Source organism: Scleropages formosus, chromosome 8 (genome assembly GCF_900964775.1).
Source record: "Scleropages formosus chromosome 8, fSclFor1.1, whole genome shotgun sequence".
Lineage (NCBI taxonomy): Eukaryota > Metazoa > Chordata > Actinopteri > Osteoglossiformes > Osteoglossidae > Scleropages > Scleropages formosus.
Window position 1 is genome coordinate 30723096 of NC_041813.1, and position 21404 is coordinate 30744499.

At 55.4% G+C, this 21404-nt stretch overlaps 1 protein-coding gene across 3 annotated transcripts in view; it reads left to right on the forward strand.

Annotated features, from left to right (window-relative positions):
* The first annotated feature begins 1484 nt into the window (after positions 1-1484).
* The window catches only part of LOC108941600 (rho GTPase-activating protein 23-like), a 52735-nt gene continuing 32815 nt past the window's right edge, over positions 1485-21404 (forward strand). Inside the window, exon 1 of one of the 3 annotated variants that reach the window (XM_029253978.1) lies at positions 1485-1973. In XM_029253978.1, coding sequence (XP_029109811.1) covers positions 1965-1973 — 9 coding nt within the window. In that variant the 5' untranslated portion in view covers positions 1485-1964. Of the gene's footprint in view, positions 1974-10646; positions 11156-20742; positions 21262-21404 lie in introns of those variants that run through there. The other 2 variants (XM_029253977.1, XM_029253979.1) reach the window with 2 other exon arrangements.

Below are 21404 nucleotides of genomic sequence, written 5' to 3' on the forward strand. Positions count from 1 at the left end.
GAAGAAGGGACGACGGTGGCAGGGCGACTGGGGCTCTCCTCTGTAACAGACACAGCGACAATGACACGTCACGGCGGCGCCGTTCACTGTGTTTGCATATAAAAGGCCCATTTTTCAGCTCCCAGCAAAGTCCCAACATGCATTTCATGTGTGCAAATTGAAGCTGACAGGCCTTGGATTTGGATATGGTGTAGAAGATACCATAATGAGTGACCAGGGCACTGCTGCGATTATGATGATGATGATGATGATGATGATGATGAATATGATGATTATTATTATTATTATTATTATTATTATTATTGGGGGTGCGGTGGCGCAGTGGGTTGGACCGGGTCCTGCTCTCCGGTGGGTCTGGGGTTCGAGTCTCGCTTGGGGTGCCTTGCGGCGGACTGGCGTCCCGTCCTGGGTGTGTCCCCTCCCCCTCCGGCCTTACGCCCTGTGTTGCCGGGTAGGCTCCGGTTCCCCGCAACCCCGTATGGGACAAGCGGTTCTGAAAATGTATGTATGTGTGTGTTATTATTATTATTATTATCATCAGTTTCTCCTCCATAAGCACCCTTACAGACAATCACAATACATTGTACGGCCCCTGGGTCTGTTGTTCCTATGCCAGCGTCCAGAGCGCCGAACCCGGCCTTCCCACTTGAAACACAATGCAGTCCCAGGTGGTTGAGGACTCACGGTGGTAACCTCAAGGTTGCTGGTTCGCATCCCAGGGGAGGCATCCACAAGTATTTCGGCAGACTTGCCCCGGCTGCGCTGCGTGTCTGTGAGCTCCTCTAGCTCGGGTGTCCGCAAATCAAGCGTGTGACCGTGTGCATCGCCTCTGCCCAGTGTGTGTATGTATCTACATTCTGTGCGCATTTGTCAGCACACAGTGTGATCTTGCCCTCCCAGAATAGCAGCAAAGTGTCAGCGATGACCGATGCCTTCCCTGAAAATAGCCGAGAAGCACGGTGGACCTGGAGGCGTTCGGTAACGCGGAGCCGACCCTGGCGGGACCCGGCAGCGTGGTATTTTTTCTTCCCTTTTTATCTGTAACGGTCATTTGCAGATGTAAGAATATTAGACTACAACTCCCAGCATGCTCTCTGCGGGAGGAAAATATATTCATTTCTGCCAGCCAATGACATCGAACGAGGAGACATGTGGCCAGCTGGCCAACAGCAGCGGTTGTCAATGGCAACCGAGGTACGAGCCAGGACAGCTGTCGGAGGATCCTGCGGACCGCCGACGGGAGTCACGTGACCCCTTCCTGACCAACCCCCGCTTCCCCTTCCCCTTCTCCTGCCTCTCGCGGCCTGCTGGATCCAACGCTCTGCGTCCACAGCGCGGAGGGGGGAGGGGGGAGGGGGGAGGGGGAAGGGGTGGAGGGAGGGTGGGTGTGAGGGAGGGGAGAAGGGCCGGGTGTAGGGGTGTGTGTGTGTGTGTGTGTGTGTGTGTGTGTGTGTGTGTGTGCGTGTGCGCGTGTGTGTGTGTGAGTGAGAGAGAGCGAGAGAGAGAGAGAGAGAGAAAGAGAGAGAGAGACAGAAACGGAGAGGGGAGCCAGTGGGCCAGATCACGGCGAATGACTGAGAGCAAGGAGCACGGGGAGAATCGGGGAGCGTGTGTGCCCGTGTGTGAGCGTGTGTGAGTGAGTGCGCGCGCTCCTCGCTCCCTCACGCGCCGCTGAAGCACAGAGGATTCATGCCTGTTCCTTCCCCCCGAGGGTTCGAACGGCAGCGGCGGCAAGAGGACAAGAGCGGACCAGGGACACGCAACCGGGGGCCGCTGTCGGAGGCAGCGAGAGCGAGAGGGAAGGGCAGGGGCGAGCGCCGGCGCGGGAGGGGGGCCATGCTAGCGGAGGGAGGCGCCGCCGTGCGCTCCTTGGCTGCCTGGCGGTACGGCGGCACGGCGGGGGCGCCTGGGATTCCTGCGCGCCGCGCCCGTGATTAGGAGCCCGTCGGAGCCGCGCCGGAGACATGGACCAGGTGAGGATGGAGCGTGAAAGGGCGGGTAGCTGGGTGTGGGGGCGGAGCAGGAAGGGGAGGGGCCACAGCGCCGTGCGGCTGTGCCGCCGCCGGCGCTCCGGCACTCCTAGCTCATTCGCCGGGGAGGGGTTTGTCACGGATGCGGGTTTGTCTGGGGGGGCCACGCGGCTCGGGTGCGACACCGAAGACCGACGGCGAACGGGTCGCGGGCTTCCGTCCCGCCGCCGTTTTCGGCAGCTCCTGCAAGTTTGGGTTTAGTAGCAGTTAAACACGAGTCGCTGATGTTCTGAGTTCATCAGCTGGTTGAGGGGCCACGAGGGGCCGTGGGGGGCCATGAGGGGCCGTGGGGGGCCAAGATGCTTCTTGGGGGTCTCGAGGGGTCATAAGAGTCCGTGAGGGACCACGAGGAACTGTGCGGGACTATTAGGGACCATGAGGGACCACGAGGGGCTGCGGGGGACCACGGGGGACCACGGGGGACCACGGGGGACCATGGGCTGTTGTGGGTTATGATGGGAATGTGAGGAGCTGTAAGGGGCCATGAAGAATTATTAGGGGTCTTGAGGGGCCACAAGAGGGACCAGGACAGACGGGCAGCGGTTAAAATGGTACCGCGTCTTTGTCGCAGTTTTTGTACATGTGTGTGTCAGCGTGAGTTTGGCCGGAGGCCCAAGCGACGCTCAGAGGAGTGTTTCTGCCAGATCTCTAGGTGTGTACAGATAGAGGAAGGAGAAGATGACCATTCTTCAGCTCCCAGATGAGTGTTTCACACCGTGTCACTGGGAGCTGTGCTGGAAGGAAACATCGCGCTGGTTTTCCTGCCTCAGATCTGTGTGTGTGTGTGAGGGAGATAGAGAGAGATCCATCTGTTTTTCCCGCCACCGGTCCAATGACACGGCGCTTCGCCCTCCATTGCGCACCTCCCCCGTGCTGCTGGCTCACGCTACAGGACACACAGATTTGAATCGCACTCTGCGTGCGTATCGATCACGGAGGTGCGGCGACGCGGCGCGGGAACGCCGCCGCTCTCGCGCCGGAGGCCCGCGCGGCGCCGAGGGACACGTTTGCCGAGCCTCGGTTCACGTCGGCCTCGGGTTCGAGCCCCGCGCCCCTCGGTCAGAGCTTTCGACACGGGAGCTCTGATTCGCGGAGCTCGGCGAGCGTCGGCCGTCTCTTCCCGGGCCGAGAGCAAAACGCAACACGACACTCGAAGTCCGCAAATGAAATGTTTCCTATACAGTCGTGACGAAAACAGAAATAAAACGGAAAATTTAATGGAAATAACGTGACCTGCTTCTCAGCTCTCCTCTTCGGCTCTGTGGCCCCGGGGGGTCCGATGGCCAGCTGGGCTCCGACTGTACGAGCGCATGTGCGCATCTATCTCTTTGATGGGGGAAGGAGGCTTTTTTGCAGCAACAGCTGGCTCTGTGTGTGTGTGTGTGTGTGTGTGTGTGAGGGTGGAAGGGGTGGGGGTCTACAATGGGAGGGCAGCAGACGCTAATGGCGGCTAACTATCCATGCACAGGGTGCTCTCGTGGTGGGGTGTGATGGGCTCATGGGTGTGGCACATCCCCCACTGTCTCACACACACACACACACAGACGCGCTGTTGTTACTGCTCGTGCCCCCTGCTGCCCCGTTCCCAGGAGAGCGGTCGGGGGAGGGGCTGCACCTCTGCGCTAAACCCAGGAACAGGTGCTTTAATCTGCACCCCCCCTCCCCAAGCGACGCCACCCCGTGCAACCTGCTTCTGATTTCACACTTGCGGAGGGCAGAGTGTGTTTGCACCGACTCGACAACCCAAGCGCCGGTGTCCCTGTTTAGCGGGCGGACACGCGGACGCGTGGACTCCGGGGCGGAGGAGGGGGTCTCGACGACCGGGGTGTACTCGGGCGTGTGGCTCATCGCTTTCGACAGGTCGGCGGCCTTGAATCGGTGTCCGCCCCTTGGGTTGCAGCTGCTGTCCACGCTGGGACGTGAGCTCTGGACCTCGACGCGTGAACTCCTTTCTTATGATCTCAGCGGAAGGAGAATCAGAATCAGAATCGGAACGAGCTTTATTGCCAAGTATGTTTAAGAAGGTTTGATGCGTCACAGTTTAAAAAGTTAGTTCACCTCCATTTTTACCAGACTTACTCGGGACACCGACGGAAGCCTCAGTCACGCCTCAGCAGTTCACCGGTGTGGATTCGAACCCACACCCTTAGGGTGACGATGATGCAAGTCCGAGAGTGACAGTTTACGTGGCTTTCGCCCCGGTGGGACAGTCCGAGCTCCGGGGGTCCCGAACTGCCCCGAACTCCGAATTATCTCGTGGCAATGTGATTGGCGGCTGTCATTGGCTCCAGTCCCATTTCCCATGATTCCGCTGTACGTTCCGAACCCTTCCACCGTGTATGTTTTCTCCACCCCTGTTGTCCGTACTGGTCGGTGTAAACGCCCCGGAACAGTGCATCCGTTCCTCGGAAGATCGTGAATGAGCTCACCAACCGCAGCGCAACAATCTGAGGTCCGTAATGGCCTCTCGTAGGGGCCGGTAAGGACTCGAACCCACAACTGCAGCGGAGCACTAAGCCGGTGAATCGATGGTAATGGGTTACGATGGAGAGCGGCCCGCGCAAACGCTGCTGCGTGTAAATACGGCTGAGTGCGTGCGTGTGTCTCCTTGTGTGAGTATCTCCGTGTGTGTGTGTGTGTGTGTGCGCGCGCGCTGGACGACGACGAGGCACCAGAGCTGAGCCGTTTAGGATTCTCCGCCGCTCCATGTCCAATGGGTCCAGCGGGGCTCTGGTGAGGGGAGACAATGGGCAGATTGTCCTGCCGGAGCGGGACGAGCATCTCGAGGAAGTAAACAGCTCCTGTCGGCACATGGCATCGCTGACCTTTCCCGGGCGGCACCACGTGGGGGGGGGCTGGTAATGTGAGCATGCAGGACTCATTCGTCACACAGTGTGTGTTCTGCGGGGCTTGGATTTAGCGCACACACACACACACACCCCATGCTGTACACACCTACAACATCAGTTATCAAATGAAAGATCCCGCCAAAAAAAAGTTTCCCGCGGTACAATCGGACCGGTTGCGGCCGAGGCCTCGCCGCGCTTTCGCGCGTGTCCCGTGACGGGCCTCGCGCTCTGTTTCGCACGTTTCGTTGGCGCTCTCTGGACCCACAATGGCAGGATGCGGCACAGCAACACCCTCCGTCAGCAAACGGTCTCCCAAGGCATTCTGGGAGAACTTGCGGACGGAGCCTTTGTCGGGGGAAGAGGAGACCCGTGAAACAGCCCCCTCTCCCAGCACCGCGGGGCGCCGGAGGCACTGTCCGCCAGCACGGCCCTGCGGGGGAGGCCATTTGAGAAGCAGGTCGAGGGACGGGGCTCACGCAGGAAGTCCACGCGCCGTCTGAAACGCGATATGACGAATGACAAATGCGATCTCTGCTGCATTGCGGGGGGCCTGAGGTTTTACCGCGATAACAAGGTACTTCAAGATGCCCGCAGCGGGCATGACCCCCCAGCCCCACAAGCCCACCCTGCCTCAGGCCTGATGATATAGCCACGGTGCGAACAGCAACTGTCCACTTTCATTAAATCTCCCCCAAGTCGAGTCATCGGCGCTCCGGGGCGGACCGCGCGCATCGGCACCTCTCTCGCTCGCCGAGGCCGGACCTCGCCTGCGCCGAGGACGCGGCCGGCCTTTCCCGTCTCCGTCCCGCTGCTGACGTGACGCCACCTTTCTGCCTCGCGCCGCCTTCCTGTCCCTGCGCGACATCGACAGAACGACACCTTTGGCGCCCCTTGGTTCCGTGACCCGGGAGTCATGAGCCACCACAGCTGAGCCCAGGTTTGATTCTGTCGCCCTCTAGTGGACACTGTTAAACACCACACTTGTTGGCGCTGCTTGTTTATTGACATCTTTACAGCGTGTGCATACACACGCACACACACACGGTGCTGTCTGTGCTCAGCCAAGCAGATTTATGGCAGAATTTTTGTAAAAATTACAATGCGAATGCTAATTAGCGCCATTCATTCACAGCCTAGTAGCTCTTCCTCCTGCAGCCAGCACCACCCCTGCAACATCATGCTGGAATTAATCCGTGTAACGAGAAGCACAGCTGTGAGTTGTGGGGGAGGGGGAGGGGTCAGGGGTCAGGCAGCATGGGAGCAGCGTGTCGGGTCCGTCCCGAGGAGGGAAGAGAGGCTTCGGGTTAAAGTGACCCCACCCTCACCCCAACCAGATGTGTGTCTCTCTACTCGGGTCCATGTAGGCTTTACCATGTTTATAAGACAGGGCTGTGTAGGACCGCGGTGGGCATGTTGTCATGTTTCTGCAACAGAGATTTTCAACAAGGACAGAATTAGAAGGTTGCTGCGATTGTCTGTGAGCCACAGAGTCTCGTCGCTCAGCTCCACGTGATCTTCATCGGGAGCCGTCTCAGGAAGTGGGCTCTGGGTGGGGAACAGGGTGATGTGAGTGAAAATTAAGTTCAAACCAAGCGAGACCGTGCCGTTCGTGTTAAACCGAGCGTCTCCACTTTGGCGCGGCGCTAGGCCACTCTTCTCCGTACCTGGACGGCTGCGTAGCTCAAACGAAGGGCGCGGCGCGGCAGTACGCTGCCCATGCGAGAAGTGTCAGTGACGTATTAATAACCTGTCATTTACCCTTCTGTTCTTTTATTTGCTTCTTGTGTGCAGCTGGGAGGTATCTCAGCCAGCGTTCAAAAATCCAGGTCACTGGAAACACTTCCTGTCACGCTTCCTGTCATCGGAGGGATATGTGCTGGCGTGGGTGGGGCAGAGCGACCCCCCACAGGGGAAACGGGCATGACGGGTCCTCGTGGTGCGCAAAGCCGTGGCGTGACGGCGGAGGGCGGCGCTCCTTCGGGCAAAGAGGTGCTGTGTCACAGCTCCGGAGCAGACGCCGTCTCACACACAATGGGCAGCTGGCAGGGAGGGGCGGGAAGCTGGCCTCGCACGGACAGAGCTTTCCGGCTCCCGTCACCACGGGAAGTCCTGTCTGATGGAATGGGGGTGCCAGAGATGCGAGCAAACGTGTGAGGAGAGGAAGTGTGTCCCTGGCACCGGTGCGCCGCAAGGGCTCGCGGATGGGAAGAGGGTCCGCCAGCGCCCGTGACGATATTTTCTGTGCAGGGAGAGAGGAAAACATGGGGAATTTACGGCAAATGCCTAACGAGTTAGTCACTGGAAGGCCTCTCATATTCCGATTTCGAACCTTTTCGAAGGAGCCACGGTGCCGCTCACGTTCGCTCTTCTGGCCTCTACAGGTGGTGTTTGGTACTGCGGGCAGAGAGAATCCCAGCTTGTCTTTCCGTTGGGAAGCTTAGAAGGGAATTTACTTCTCTTTCACCCCTTAGGTGTCAGATGAGCTCCCTGCCCCCCCGCTCTTCCCACCGTCTCCCAGATGTGCGCACAGTACATCAGACTGTGGCAGCGCCCACATCCGCTCATATCTGATCGCCAGGGTTACAGGTCGGGATGCGATGAGACAGCGGTACGCGCACGGCAGGCGCCGGACACGCAACGCTTGGGGTCTGCAGCAATGTGTCAGGCGCTTCTCAGCAATGATGTCTTGGTGATGTCGTTGTCTTTTTTGGACCAAGGGAGATTATGGCAAAATGTGTGTTTTGCGACTCTCCTCGGGAAACAAAAGTGAAGCTTAATTTCAAGGCTCGTCGTCCAGTCTCTATACAGTATGTATGCATCTCCAGCTATGTCTATATACACCTTAGGCAGGCGTACAGCGTAGCGCGGTGTGTTCAAAGTGTCCGAGCGCTAAGAGAACAAACTTGAGTCATTCACGTGTGACCAGATGGACTTTTAAGGACACCACGTCCTCGACGCTGTGAAGCCGTGTTGTTGCTGCTCTTTGCCCGACTGTGTATCGGTTCCACTAGAAATGTATAACAGTTTATGATTCCATATGGAGGAAGGTATGGATGTGTGTCCGGCATTCGGAAAAGAACAACGTAATGAAGAAAAAACTGATTTCCTCTGAGGTTTCACTCGAACCTTTCCTCCTGTGGAAGCCACAAGCCCAGGTGCTTGTCACGGTCATTGCTGGTCTTTGAAGAGCTGAGGACAGACTGCGGTAATGACACAGTAACCGGCCAGTAATGACAAGCCAGCTTTGCTAAACCGCTCTTGTTGCCGCTGGGACTTTGGCAGATTCTGGGCTTCAAAGGCGCTCAGCAGTGCTGGCTGTCCTGTTAGCAGAAAGAAGACTGACCGCTGCATGAGTAAAGGTGGCCAAGGTGGACCGTGGCGTGTCCAGTGACACCACCCAATCCTAATTTTTAGCCCCTTAGAAGTGACGGGCAGTGTCGTTACATCAGTATGAAACATAGGTGGTGTGGTTCATCGATCCACCCCGCTATCAATAGTCACGTGTCCAATTCAGGGTGCGGGTGGTCCAGAGCCTCTCCTGCAAGGGTATAGTTCATGAGGCAGGGTACACCTTGGACAGGAGACCAGTCCACCACAGGACAATCAGATTCACTTGAATGCACACACATGCACAGAGTACAATTCGCAGTCACCAGTTCGCATAAACTATGCTGACTGTGGGAAGAAACCCGAGCACCTGGAGAAACCCCCCATAGGCAGTAGTGGAATCGGAGCACGGGGAGCCCGTTTCAGGGTGAAGGGGATACTGGAAGCGAGGCAGGATGGTGGGCCCGGGCTCGGTTGCCTCAAGTGAATCAGGAGATGGGGAGCGCGCTTGAAAGCCTGGGAGTGAGATAAAGGAAGCGGGAATGGAATTAAAGGGGACGGGTGGACGACCGGCACTCTGAGGATGGACTTGAAAGCACATGCGTCTGTGGATATCCAGCCTAATTCACTAAGTAGATGTGATGCGCTGGCTTCTCTGGTACTTGTTCTTTGCTGCAGGGGGTGGGGGGGTCTCATCAATCCGACAAGCGGTACTGACATGCAGCGAAATTGTCGTAAATGGCGCGCCGAGCAGCAGAAGAGCAGAAACCTTTTTAAGAATTGCAATCTTTTTTGTTTTTTTAAAAAATAAAAAGTGTCGGGTTAGCGGGGCTCCGCCCACCACAGGGACACAGTTTTGCTCTTGGGGGCAGTAGAAGACCACCCTTCCCGAAGGCGCTGGCAGCGCCCAGAACCACACTGCTGCACGAGCGTATTCCGGGAAGACGACGAGGCTCAGGGGGCCCTCGGTCTCGCTAACTCCCGTCATCAATAATTCAGCCGCCATTTTGCTCCGCGTCTCACTTGACTTCTGTCCGATCGGAGAATCAGGGAGAGCCAGACGGTTAACCGAGATGTTCGGCGCTGAAAATTCCTTAAGAGAGTCCGCCCTCTTCTTGGTGCTACCGAGTACTCCCACAGAGAGGTGCCAGGGTATGATGGTGTCTGATTTTTCAGCAGGGGACTGTGATGGACCGCTGTGACTGGTTCTCCTAGTTGTGCCCCTTGACCTCACCCATAAGCCCCTTGCGTTCCATATTCTCGCACACTTTGTGCCATAATATTAGCACCGCCTCCATTTGTCAGGCTGCGGCTTCTTGTTCCTGAGTTCTGCGGGTGGTTCCCAGCCCGCCGTGGGTGGACATGTGAAGAACATAATGGTTGCACATTTGGTCCATGATTTGAACACAACTGGACCAGTGCTGGACAGCAGTGTGGTTGATGCTTTGAGAAAGGGGAGTAACAGCACAGTCCTGCGGATGGGGGGGCGTGGCTCCAGTCCTCAGTGACGGACAGCAAGGTGTCATCAACCTTAGCATGCAAATTTATGCAAATATGTAATTAAAATATGTAAATCACAAGTTTTTTTTTTTATTTTAAAACAATTTGCTTTGAATAATCAATTTCTAATGTTGTTATTATGTTATTAGCGAATACAACCAAAGACTTTCAAAGTGGAGGACGCAGTGGTGCAGCAGGTTTGGCCAGGACCTGCTCTCTGGTGGATCTGGGGTTCAAGTCCTGCTTGGGGTGCCTTGTGATGGACTAGCGTCCCGTCCTGGGTGCGTCCCCTCTCCCTCCAGTCTTACGCCCTGTGTTGCTGGGTTAGGCTCCGGTTTGCCGCGACCCCTGTTTGGGACAAGTGTGTGTGTGAAAGAAAGACTTCTAAACCTTTGTGTGTGAAGCAAAACAACTCCTCATAAAAGCATTTTCTTCAGGACTAGAGATGTTGGCATCAAACTCCACACATCTTGGAAGCTTTCGTTGGACAGATAAAATCTATGAGGCTGATTTTCCTGTTGTGTTTTTCTCTTGATTCGGGGATTCTGAGAACCCAAAATGTTTGAGCGACCTTTAAACACTGGGACTGCAGCTAACAGCACTAAATATATCTTCGCAACAGTTGTTGGTGACTTTTCCCTGCTGTTTTCGGTCAGTGGATTCACAGTAGTCAGTCAGCCAGTTCCAGTGTTTACAGCAGTACTGCGGTACACTGATTAAAATACCACAGGTTTTGACACTGCAAAGGTAAAAGTAAGGTATATGTTCCGTACTCATACTCAGGATTAACTCTTTCCGCGCCGCGGCCGTTCCGCACCATGTGAATATTTTATTCAGAAGCGATTTCTCGGCTTAATATAGTAATAATATCTAATATATCAAATATCATCCGTTGTTGTTTTGTCACTTCCTGCACCCCACCCGCCACTTTCGCCCGGCTGGGGGGTTTGGGAAAGGGGCGGAGCTTGATCGAGGAGGGGGCGTGGTCAACCGCGAAGGGGCGGGTACCGTCGTGATCCTCCACGGCAGCGGGCCGGGCGGGCTGGAGGCGCGAGCGGGAACCGTGAACACGTCCACCATGTAGAGGGAGACGGGCTGAGGACCGGAGCGGAGGAGGACAAGCAACAGGACGGAGGGTTTTCCCCTCTGCTTTTTATCTTTCTTTTCCTTCGCCCGCCGAGGAAAAAAAAGCGCTTCAAAGGCGCCGATAACGGAGCCGGATTGGAGGAGGAGCGACCCGGCGGGAAGAAGAAGAGTCAGCGTCCTCGCGCCCCTCACTCTGCGCTAGTCTCTGAATCTGAAGAGGAGTTCGGCGCGGGCGGGCGAGCGCGCGCGCACGCACACACCGCGCTCTCACCCTCTTCCTCCCGCGGACCGGCGCGCGCTCCCTCTCCAATGAATGGAGTGGCTTTTTGCCTGGTTGGAATTCCGCCGCACCGCGAGTCAGACGTAAGTGTGTGTGTGTGTGTATGCAGTGAGTGTGTGTATACCATACATACGTGTGTGTGCTGGCGTGCGCGCGCGAGCGCGCGCTCGTGGAAAGAGCGTCTGTTCGACCTTATTGTCTGTGCTGCGCTGTCCTGCCACGTAAATACAGCAGAGACGGGATTCCCTAAGAGGATTACACACACACACACACACACACACACACTCTTACACACACGGAGAAACAAGTTTGGGACACTTTGCTTGTCCCCTTCTGGTCAATTAGATGTGACTCTGGGGGGGCGGCGAGCGTGAGCGTGGGCGTGGGGCGGTCCAGATGTGTCACAGCTGTTCTCCCACATGTGGGGATGTCCGTCGTCAGCAGTCATCGTTTACACTCATCCATATACAGCGGTCTGCTGTGGTAACCTTGTGGTTTAGTCTCGCTTTGGATGGGCTTTCTCACACACACTCACTGTCCTCCATGGGAAACTACCGCTTGGTTCGACGTACTGAATCCCCCCCCTCCGCCCCCCCTCCAGATGTGTCCCCCGAGGCCACGCCCCTCGCAGGTGCTCGTTTACCTTCCTGTCCGCTGGGCTTCACGTGCACCGCAGTTCGGCCGTGACGTCACATCACTGCCTCTTCGATAGAGCTGCGCCCTGTACATTATTATTATTATTATGATTGTTATAATTTTAAGTCTATATGAAAATCCCTTGTGAGTTCATTTCTTTCCACCTTTAAAACATTAACATCTTTCCCTTCTCAAAGGAAAAGATGTTAATGTTTTTCACCTATTTCTGACAAAGTTTGCCCAAGTGCTGTTGATGTGTACAGTTATTTCAGCACTTAATGTTACTTATCGTAAGGCGACGCGAATAGGGCAGTTTCCCAGCATTCCGCGCATCCGCCGTACTCGTTCGCGTTAAGTGGACTCGTCTTGGGGTGGGACCGGAATCCCTTCACATGTGCTGGACTCTCAGGTCTTCATATTCATATTAATAAGGTGTGTAGCGATGTGCCTCGTCAGGGCCTTCACGCGTTTCCCCGTTGCGGGTTTGAATTCTCGTGCTCTGCGTGGAATGTCCATGTTCTCGTGTGTGTGAGAGAGAGAGAGAGAGAGAGAGAGAGGGAGAGCGGAGGAGTGATGTATGTGTGTTTGCCCTGTGTTGGACCCTGCCTCACACCCTATGCCTCCAGGATAGACTCTGGATCATTGCGACCCTGTGCTGGACAAGTTGGCCTTGATGAGGGATGGATGATGGATGATGGATGGAGCTCTTGCAGTTTTACCATGGATGCACCGAAGCACTTTGTGTTGAGAACCTTCCAGAACCTTCTCACTGTTACCCTGTTTAGGCCTTGGTGTTGTTGGGGGGGGGGGTTACAATGCGGGGATTTACCTCCACGTGGTTTGCAGATGTACCGATGGGTTCATTTGCACCTCCCCCAACCCGCATGCTCTGTGTTGCCCTTGCGGGGGAGGGGCGCCACTTTCCACGTGGGCCGAGCCGACTCGACACGACACCCACTTCCTGCTTGGACCCCAGATAACTGGATGCAGGCGGCCAGTTGTGAACCTCTGACTCAAGCGGACGCCAGTCAGCCCCGCGTGCGGCAGGAAGCTTCCCAGGAGACCCCGGTGCGGGGAAAACAATCGCTCCGCTTCGGCACCTGGACGCGTGCGGCACGGTGGGGTTTCACGCACACGAGAGAACCGCGGTAAAACAAGGGTAACGCGCTGCTTGTTTTGGTGGCAGGCCGATGCGGCTTTCCCCACGGGTGTCGACCTTGATCTGTCAGCTGAGCGAACGCGAACAAACACACACACACACAGAGGCCCTCAATTATTAACGTGTTGCTTCCAGGGGTCCACAGGTACCTGTGTTTACTTTCACTTACCCTGTTCTGGTTAACTTGTCAGTATAGTCCTACGCTTTGGCAAACAACGGGAACGACAACTGTTCTTGCTTTTTTTGGGGGTTTTTCTCAACACATTTAATTTCCCTGTAGTAGTAGTAGTAGTAATAATGATAATAACAATAAAGGGTATTAGTGGCATAGTGGTTAGAGCTGCTGCTGCTTTTGGACTTGGGGGTTGTAGGTTCAAATCCCACCTCTTACTGTAGTAAAAAGGACCTAGCTGTATGAGCGGGTAAATCATGGTCGGCGCACCTTTCCAGACCTCTGCAGTGAGACACGGGCTTCAGCAGCTGTGAGGCACCAGCGCTTGGATTGCGTGGTGAAATGTTCTCCAGTCCCTGTTTGTACCCTCCTTACCTCACTCAGTCTGACACTGTGAGCACTGGTTCAAGGACTCTGAGGTGTAGGTGGGGGGATTATTTTTTTTACCATGGTAAACCCAGCTGAGTTTGTCCTTTAGTTAAGGTGTGTGTGTGTGTGTGTGTGTGTGTGTGTGTGGGGAAATGAGGGCACGACGACTTGTACCGGAACATATAATGCCGTTGCAGTGTCCGTATTGGGCCGTTGTGTCCGTTTGTCAGATGGACCGCAACAGAAAAGTAAAGGCAGTCTGGGTGCATTGTGTGTGTGTGTGTGTGTGTGTGTGTTTGGGTCGGAGGGATCGAACAAAGGAATGTGTGTGTCTTTCGAAGGGCTAGGCCCACACGAGTCGCGAGGAGGAGTGCGGTGAATGGCGTCCTCTGTCCCAAAGTGGTTTAGACATGGGGGGGGCTGTCCTTCCAGTTGGGGGGGGGCTTTGATTCCTCATGTCCTGCTCCTCCGCTGGTCTCCACTCTTCTCATGTGGGGTACAGATGGGATGATGGGTGGTCCCCCAGGTGTGCTTCAAGAGCTCTTGGGCTCATTTTGAGCGTCGGGGTGCGGATGGAAGGGGGGGTGACTTCACCTTCCGGAAGACCAGCAGTTGCCCTGCTGCTGCCCTGCTGCTGCCCTGCTGCTGCCCTGCTGCTGCCCCGCTGCTGCCCCCTGCTGCCCCGTCCACTTTCATCTCATCCCTTCTCACACCACCTCTCCTGCCTCTGAAGGTCTTCCAGCTCCTCCACCACACAGGTGTCTGAAGGAAGCAGTTCCTGCACCTGTTGTATCTATTAATTTTTTTATTGATTTATTTTCCCATATTCTCAGATTCCTATATTTTGGCATTTCCATGTTCCCACATACCCATTTCCCTATTTACGAAGTCCCATATTTGCATATTCCCGTATTTCAGTTTGCCATATTCTCTTAGTTCCCTATTTACATATTTTCACACTCCTGCATTTTCATATGATTCCAAATGATTCATATGATTTTCAAATGATTCTCATTTGGATTTTTCCATACTTCTATATTTTGTATTTCAGTTTTCCCATCTTCTTGCATTCCCGCGTTTCCATGCTCACGAGTTCCCATATTTCCATTTTTACGTATTCCCTTATTTCAGTTTCCCCATATTCTCGTATTTCCATATCAGCAAATTCCCACATTTCTGCATTTTCATATTTACCTATTTCCATAGTAACGTATTCTTGTACGCCCGTATTTCCACATTTCCGTAACTCCGTATTCCCGAGTTGCCGCTCCTCAGCACCTTTTCCCAGCTGTCGTACAGTTGCCGGAGCCGATCTGGGTTCGTGTCTCGGATGTTTGCGTTCACACGCGTTCCTTCACGGTCGCTTTGCCGCATAACGCCTCTTGCACCGGTGCATATGACCGAGTTAAATGCCCGTGGAAATGAGAGTCCAGTGGGACAAGATGATCGTGAGAGACAAAATTTATGAAGCTGTCTTGAGATCAGGAGCGAAAGGGGTCTGAAAGGTCTGTGTTTTGTTACCCCTGCGAATGCCCTGAGGGATTCAGCAGCTCCGAGGGCAGAGGGAGCTCTCTCTCGGGGGGTATGGATCCCTCCACATGCCGAGGAGGACTGACGTGTCCTTGTCCTCCCGTCAGACCGTTTGACGGATCAGCTGGACTGCAGGAGACTGATGGCAAACTGGTGTTTTACGGCCCCTTCCCCTGAGCTGGACTTTGTAGAGATTTGTGAGCGAGTTGCATTTTTCTCCCCAGGTTTACCGCGGTATTCTCTGCATCTGGTTGCTATTTGGCTTCCTTGGCCTGTGATCCGCCCACAGAACTCCTGGACCGCCCCGATGTCCCAGGCGACAGTTTCTGTTAGTTACGTTTCATTATTTCTTTGTACACCTTAAGGGTACGACAGCAGGGCCCCTGCTGGGACTTGAACCGACAACCTTGACGCTACGTCTGTATGTTGAGCAGTCAAGCTGTTTACTTAGTTGCTTTGAATATTACTTTGCTCCTCATGGACTGTCCCACCTTTTGGTGGACCAGTGTCCCATCCAGGGTCTATCTTGCCTATGAGAGAAGTTGAGTGCAGTGTCCTTCTGTCCAACAGTTGTGGATTTCGGTCCCAATCGCTGCCCCCGGTTCTCTCCCTCCCTCCGTGTCCCTCTGCCGCACAGCGGTTCCTCTGTTCCAGGACAATGGCCCATAGATGTGGTCCCATCTTTGTTGCCCACGTCCCCGTCCCCCCCCGCGCATCAGTGCCACCGCATGCCAATCCCCCCGGACGCCGAAAACGACCCGTAAGCTCAGAGGTTCGAACCAACGACTGCTAACGCATACGTGTGCTTGACCATACAGGCAGGGGCTCGCACACGTCAACACGTGATGAGCAGACCTGCTTGGGTGGTCTTGTTCACCTCGTACCAAACCTCATTTTGGCTCGAGGGACAGAGATGTTGAACCAAAGACCTCCTGGCCGGTTGCTTCCAAGGGTCTAAATATCATGCGCACTTGTGTGTCCCTTGTTGTTCTTGTCGCCTGTGTTTGCTGGGTCCTCATCCCTCGACGTCCACCGTTGGACGGTGTGGCTCGTTAGACTTGGGTTGGGTTTGGATGTGGGTTCGAGTCTTGGGGGGGTTTGGGACGTGGGTTCAAGTGTAGTTCACCCTTTGTGGAGTTTACATGTTCTCTCCTTGTTTGCATGAGTTTCTCTGGGTGCTCTGGTTTCCTCCCACATTCCAACAAAGTGTTTCAAGTGGATCGGTGATTCCAAGGTGCTCATAGTGCGTGTGCGTGTATGTGTGAGATTGCCCTGTGATGGACTGGCATCCCGTCTAGGATGTATCACGTGCTTCCGGATAGACTCTGGAAGACCGCGACCCGGGATCGAACAAGTGGTAAACGATTATAAACAGACTAGTGAACTCTTGCGTGATTTGTGTGCTGTTTACAAGAAGTACCCTGTACAGATACCATGTTTTTAACCTGTATTTTTAGGTTGTCTGCTCTGTTTCTGCCAGCTCTGCCCCGTGTTTATGTTCCGGCATGTTCCGTAGGCCACTCTGTGTCGGCGCTCAAGCGGCTCGAGGTCAAGAGCGAAGAGCGAGAAGCGTGAGCTCGGCGGGCGCTCCAGATGGACGCCTCGCTCCTTATTTGGTCATCGAGGACCGAAACCACCGGGACGTTTGAAGGGGGGAAAAAATGTCAGAAATGTCCCGATTCGGCCGCCGCTTGAAAAGGCAGAGCAGTGTGTGTGTGTGTGTGTGTGTGTGTGTGTGTGTTTCCCTCCCTCAGTGCCTCAGGACGTGGTGCATTACCTATCTGAGGGAACAAGCGTGTTTCCTGTTGGTAACGTCTTCAGCCAGAACCCCACACAAGAAGCGGTCATGGCCGGTCAAAAGTTTGAGTACACCTGCTGGAGACTGGGTCAAGTTCCCGGGGCATTCGATCAATATGTGTGATCAGGGAATGAGATGCCATGTCCTCCCAGCTCTTCCGCAGTGATTTCCAGAGATGATGTTGCCCAGACCCCCCATGTGTTCCTCCTCTCCCTCGTTGCTTTGAGCCGTACTTTCCCGTTCGTCTCCTTCCTGTCCTTCCTCTCCTTCATTCCCATTCTCTCCCCTCCCTCTCCCTTCTTTTTCTTCTTCTGCAGCTGTAAAGACGTTGGCGCCACCAAAGCAGCTGTGGGTCACGTGGCAATTTGGATGGGGGTGGGGGCCGTGCGGTCAAACCCGTGCACGCCAGCCAAAAGGACAAGAGCTTTAACTCGAACCTCATGCAGATGGACTCCTTCCCCGGTGAGGGGTGAATGTGCGAGCGGAATAAAGCGGAGGGGTGACGTAGGGTTCTGCTAACCTGCAAAGAGCCACCCCCCCACCCCTTTTCGGCCCAGGGTTCGGTCCAAACGCGCTCGGGTTTCAGGCGGTCCACGAGACCGTCGCGCAAAACGTCACCCGCTGGTCCAACATGTAATTTCCATGTGGTAATTACACAGGAGCGGGAGAGTGGCTATATATACCCGGCGGGCAGCCACAGCCACGGCAGCGTGGGACCCCACCCAGGAGGGGGGCAGGGGGCAGGGGGGGCTGCGGTCACCCAGGCCGTGCTGCGAGTTCTAAAAAGATGCAGAGAGAGGTGTGCAATTCCAGCACTGTGTCACAGAGTTGGGGGGGAGAGCACAGCCCCTGCTTTCATGTGCTCGTGGGGTGGGGGGCGGGGCGAAGTGGGTGGGGGGATGGTGATCCGGGAACGGGATCCACCCATGTACGTCTGCAGCGTTCAACCGGAACCACCCAGAGCCATGATGTCAGCCGCTCCTGTGCCACATGTCTCGTTCCCCTGTCCACCATCACCCCGCCTCATTTGCATGACTCCTCCCCCCGCTCAGCTCCTCCAGCCTGGTGGCAACTCCCCTCCTGAGCATGCTGTCCTCTTTAATTGGATGTTCGGGGCCCTTCGCGTGTAAACGGTCACTTTCCACACACTTGACCCGAGCCCTCGTCACATCCCCGGCTGTTGGGTAGAGCCGTGCAGACAGGCTTGTTCCTTAGTGAAAGGATGCTCTTTCCATGTTAAGTTCATTTAACACTTGTGCTGTTCAGAAAACCATTTTCGCCCCTTAGAAAATGCACTTTACCACAACCTGTATTTACTCTCCGAGCCACTAGATGGCAGTAAAGTGCAGACACACACACACACACACACACACACACACACACACTCTCTAGGGTGCGGGACCACTTCGATCGAACTGGCGTTCACAGTGTTTACAGTCTGTGTGTGGAGTTCTAGAGCAGTTGTGGTTCCAGTTTGTGCCATTCATGCTTCCAGGCAGAGGAAGTGAAAGGGAGAACACCCTTCGTACCCAGGTTCCGAAGGTCGGCGAGAGCCCTCTACCTAGCAGGAAGAAAGATTTTTTTTCTGCGGGACTCTTCTATCACCGAGATCAGCTTTACTACAGCTGAAGGTGGGATTTGAACCTGCGACCTCTGGGTCCAAGGGCAGCAGCTCTAAATGCTACAGTACCATCCATCCTCTTGACTAAGATGGGGCAGCGGAAGGATGCTGCGTTGAAGGACGTGCGTGTGTTGTATATGTACGGTCTCCACGGCAACGGCGCCCTTGGCCTTGATCTGGAACAGCCTTTCTGAAGGGACACAAGCCAAAAGGGAGGGCAGGAAGGGGTTCGACATCACGCAAGCTATTTATGGAGCACGGTAATTTCACAGTTGGCCAGAAGTGGGTCAATGAGATGCTTCTGAAGGCCCTGAATTTGGATGAGCGGTTCTGATTCGTACCCAGGGCTCAGCTCAGCTCCGTCACTTCCTTCGGGGGACAGCAAGTGGCGTAGCGGTTAGGGCCCTGTGATCAATGAACCGGGGTGAAAATGCTGCTCCAGTACTCTTGATCGAGGGACTCGCCCTCATTTAATGCAGTAAAAATTACAGCGCTCTGTAAAGGGACATCTCGGCGTGTGAGGCGAACGCTCTCACTGACCTCGGAGAGGAGCGCTGGAGCAAATGGTGAACTCTAGTAACGTACCTTGAAATGTGGTCATTGCTCGCGGCGTCACTCCAAACTGGAAGCACAGATGCGCGTTCGCGTGCGGTGAACACCGAGCGGTCGATTTGAGAGAGAGAGAGAGAGAGAGAGAGAGAGAGAGAGAGAGAGAGAGATCCTTTCCTGGCAATCGCTGTTTCCTTGGGGACAGCTTTCTGTTGGTGTAACAGGGGTTTCCATCGGCTGGAGAACCCCGTTTACACACAAACACACACATTCTCTCTCTCTCTCTCTCTCTCTCTCTCTCACACTCCACCAGAGCCATGTGGGTGTTTGCTGCAGCCAGAGAAAGAACTGAGACCATATTTTAAGGGCTAAACGTAAAAGTGACACCGGGGGGGGGGGTGTAAACCATCTGCCTGCTCCTTCCTGCGTACTTTATGTCCCACCGCCCTCATTTTTTACACCGCTCTTTCTCCGTTTACCACCTCTCTCCAGCTCCTCTTGTACTCTGCCTTGCCTCCCCCTTGCCCTCCCTTCCCTTCCGTCCTCCTCTTCTACCCCCTTGTACCCGGTACTGGTTTTCACTCAGTCCAAACTGTTAGTCTAGAAGTTACTGCACACCCCCCGCCCCCCCCCCCGGAGTAGCCAGGTGTAAAATAATAACCATTTAGATGAGTCTAAGAGAAGAATAAGTAAATCAGTGTAAAAAAAAAAAAAAAAAACTTAGTACCAACATGGGAAAAGCACGCGCTCCCGCACGGCCCCCCGAGCGGCTCACGCGTGAAAACGGCCCCGACGGAGCGGAACGGCTCTGCCGCGCGGTCCGCCGCTACGGGATCGCGATCCGGCCTCCCGCCGGGGAGCTGCTAGAGGGAGCCGGAGCGCGATGCTTCCCCTGGTTCTGACGCGCTTCCGCCGTCCGCTGGGGGCGCCGCTGCCGTGCAGTGTGCCTGCGGTCCCATCCAGTCCGGCGATGGAGGGCACGAAGGCGAGCGGATGCGGTCGAAGAGGGTGCTGAGCTTGCGGAGCGCTGCCCTCTAGCGGTGGGAGGCCGACGAAGCGGGATGGCGGCGGGGCGGCGGCGGGGCGGCTGCGGGGTCGAGTCGACCGCTCGCGGGTCACGAGCCTTACGGGGGGATTAAGGTTAAAATGACCGTGTGTGAGGAGCCTGTGCTTCCTCCGTGCGCTCCGCTGCTCTCGTGAGCTGCCCTGCTGGGGGACGTCTAGACGGCGCTCTCACTTGGCTAGCTAATACCCCCTGGACTGTCGCTGTGTGTCTCTCCTGGGCCCTCCGCATGCAGAGGGTCTGAGCAACGTGGCTCGGAGCGGGAATCCTGCATGACGCCGGACTCTTTGTTCGCAGCGGGCCCTCTTGTCCGCGACTGGTGGCGTAGAGTTCGGCGAGTCCCGACCCGGCGGGGCACCCTGTCCTCGAGAGCCCGGATCCACCCGGGTTCCCGTTTCTCCCGTTTCGCACCTCGACCGCTCAGCCGCGTCCCGCCCTGGAGCGCGGTTACAGGAACGGTGCTTTTTACCCGTAATGCGGTAATATTTGCGCCTTTCTCGCCCACTGTAACTCCATTTGTGGTGCGTTTCCCCTGCCATCGAGTCACTTCTCTGATAAATTCGCAATGGCGAACTTGCTGTACAGGTGTTGTTTTTGAGACTAAATTGCCCATCTTTCACGAGTACTGGCATTGTTGTTGTTGCTATTATTATTGTTGTTATTATTATTAGGAACAAATGACTTATATTTTTTATTTATCTTATATCGTATGTGTCCGTGAGCACCGCTCCCTGCCTCTGGCCGCCCAGCCCACCCCAGCTATGCTGGTCCAGCCCACGTGTCCCATTGTCCCCCAGTGCCAGTGACTCCATTGTCCCTCGGGAGTGACGCTTCTACAGCCCCTCTGTGTTCCGCTGCCATCGGCATCTCGGCCCACCGAACAACAGAGCGGTCTTTTCCGCCAGCACCCCCGCCCCCCGCGCAACGCCGCGTGACGGGCCTCTCCTCCCATCCATCTCTCATTCCGTCTTGTCTACAAATCCAGCACGTCGCTCTCTTCAACCAGTTGATGCGTTCACCTCGGGATACACGCGCATTTCGTGCCTTGACTACAGTGTGTGACACAGTGGGATGAAGTGTGCCACACACACACGCACACGCTTGCGGACCTGTCGAAGATGACTGACAGCCGACGCAGTGCCGGCGGGGGTTAACATGAGAGCGGGCAGAACAACGCGAACGGACCAGACGACTCTGTGAAGCAGGGAGCTACCCGCTCCTTCCTGTCATGAAAAAGACTTGTTTTACTTGTTTTGCTCTTCATAGTGGGGAAGAAACGTGGGTGAGAGATGGTGAGGGGGGGTGGGCGGGTGGGGGGAGTTGACGGGATCTATATCTGCCCACGTTAATCTGCTCTGCCTGGGTGTCGGCAGGAGTATAAAGGGGATTAGGACGTATCGGAGAGCTAATCTGTCTGTTTGCGGCGGAGCTGCTC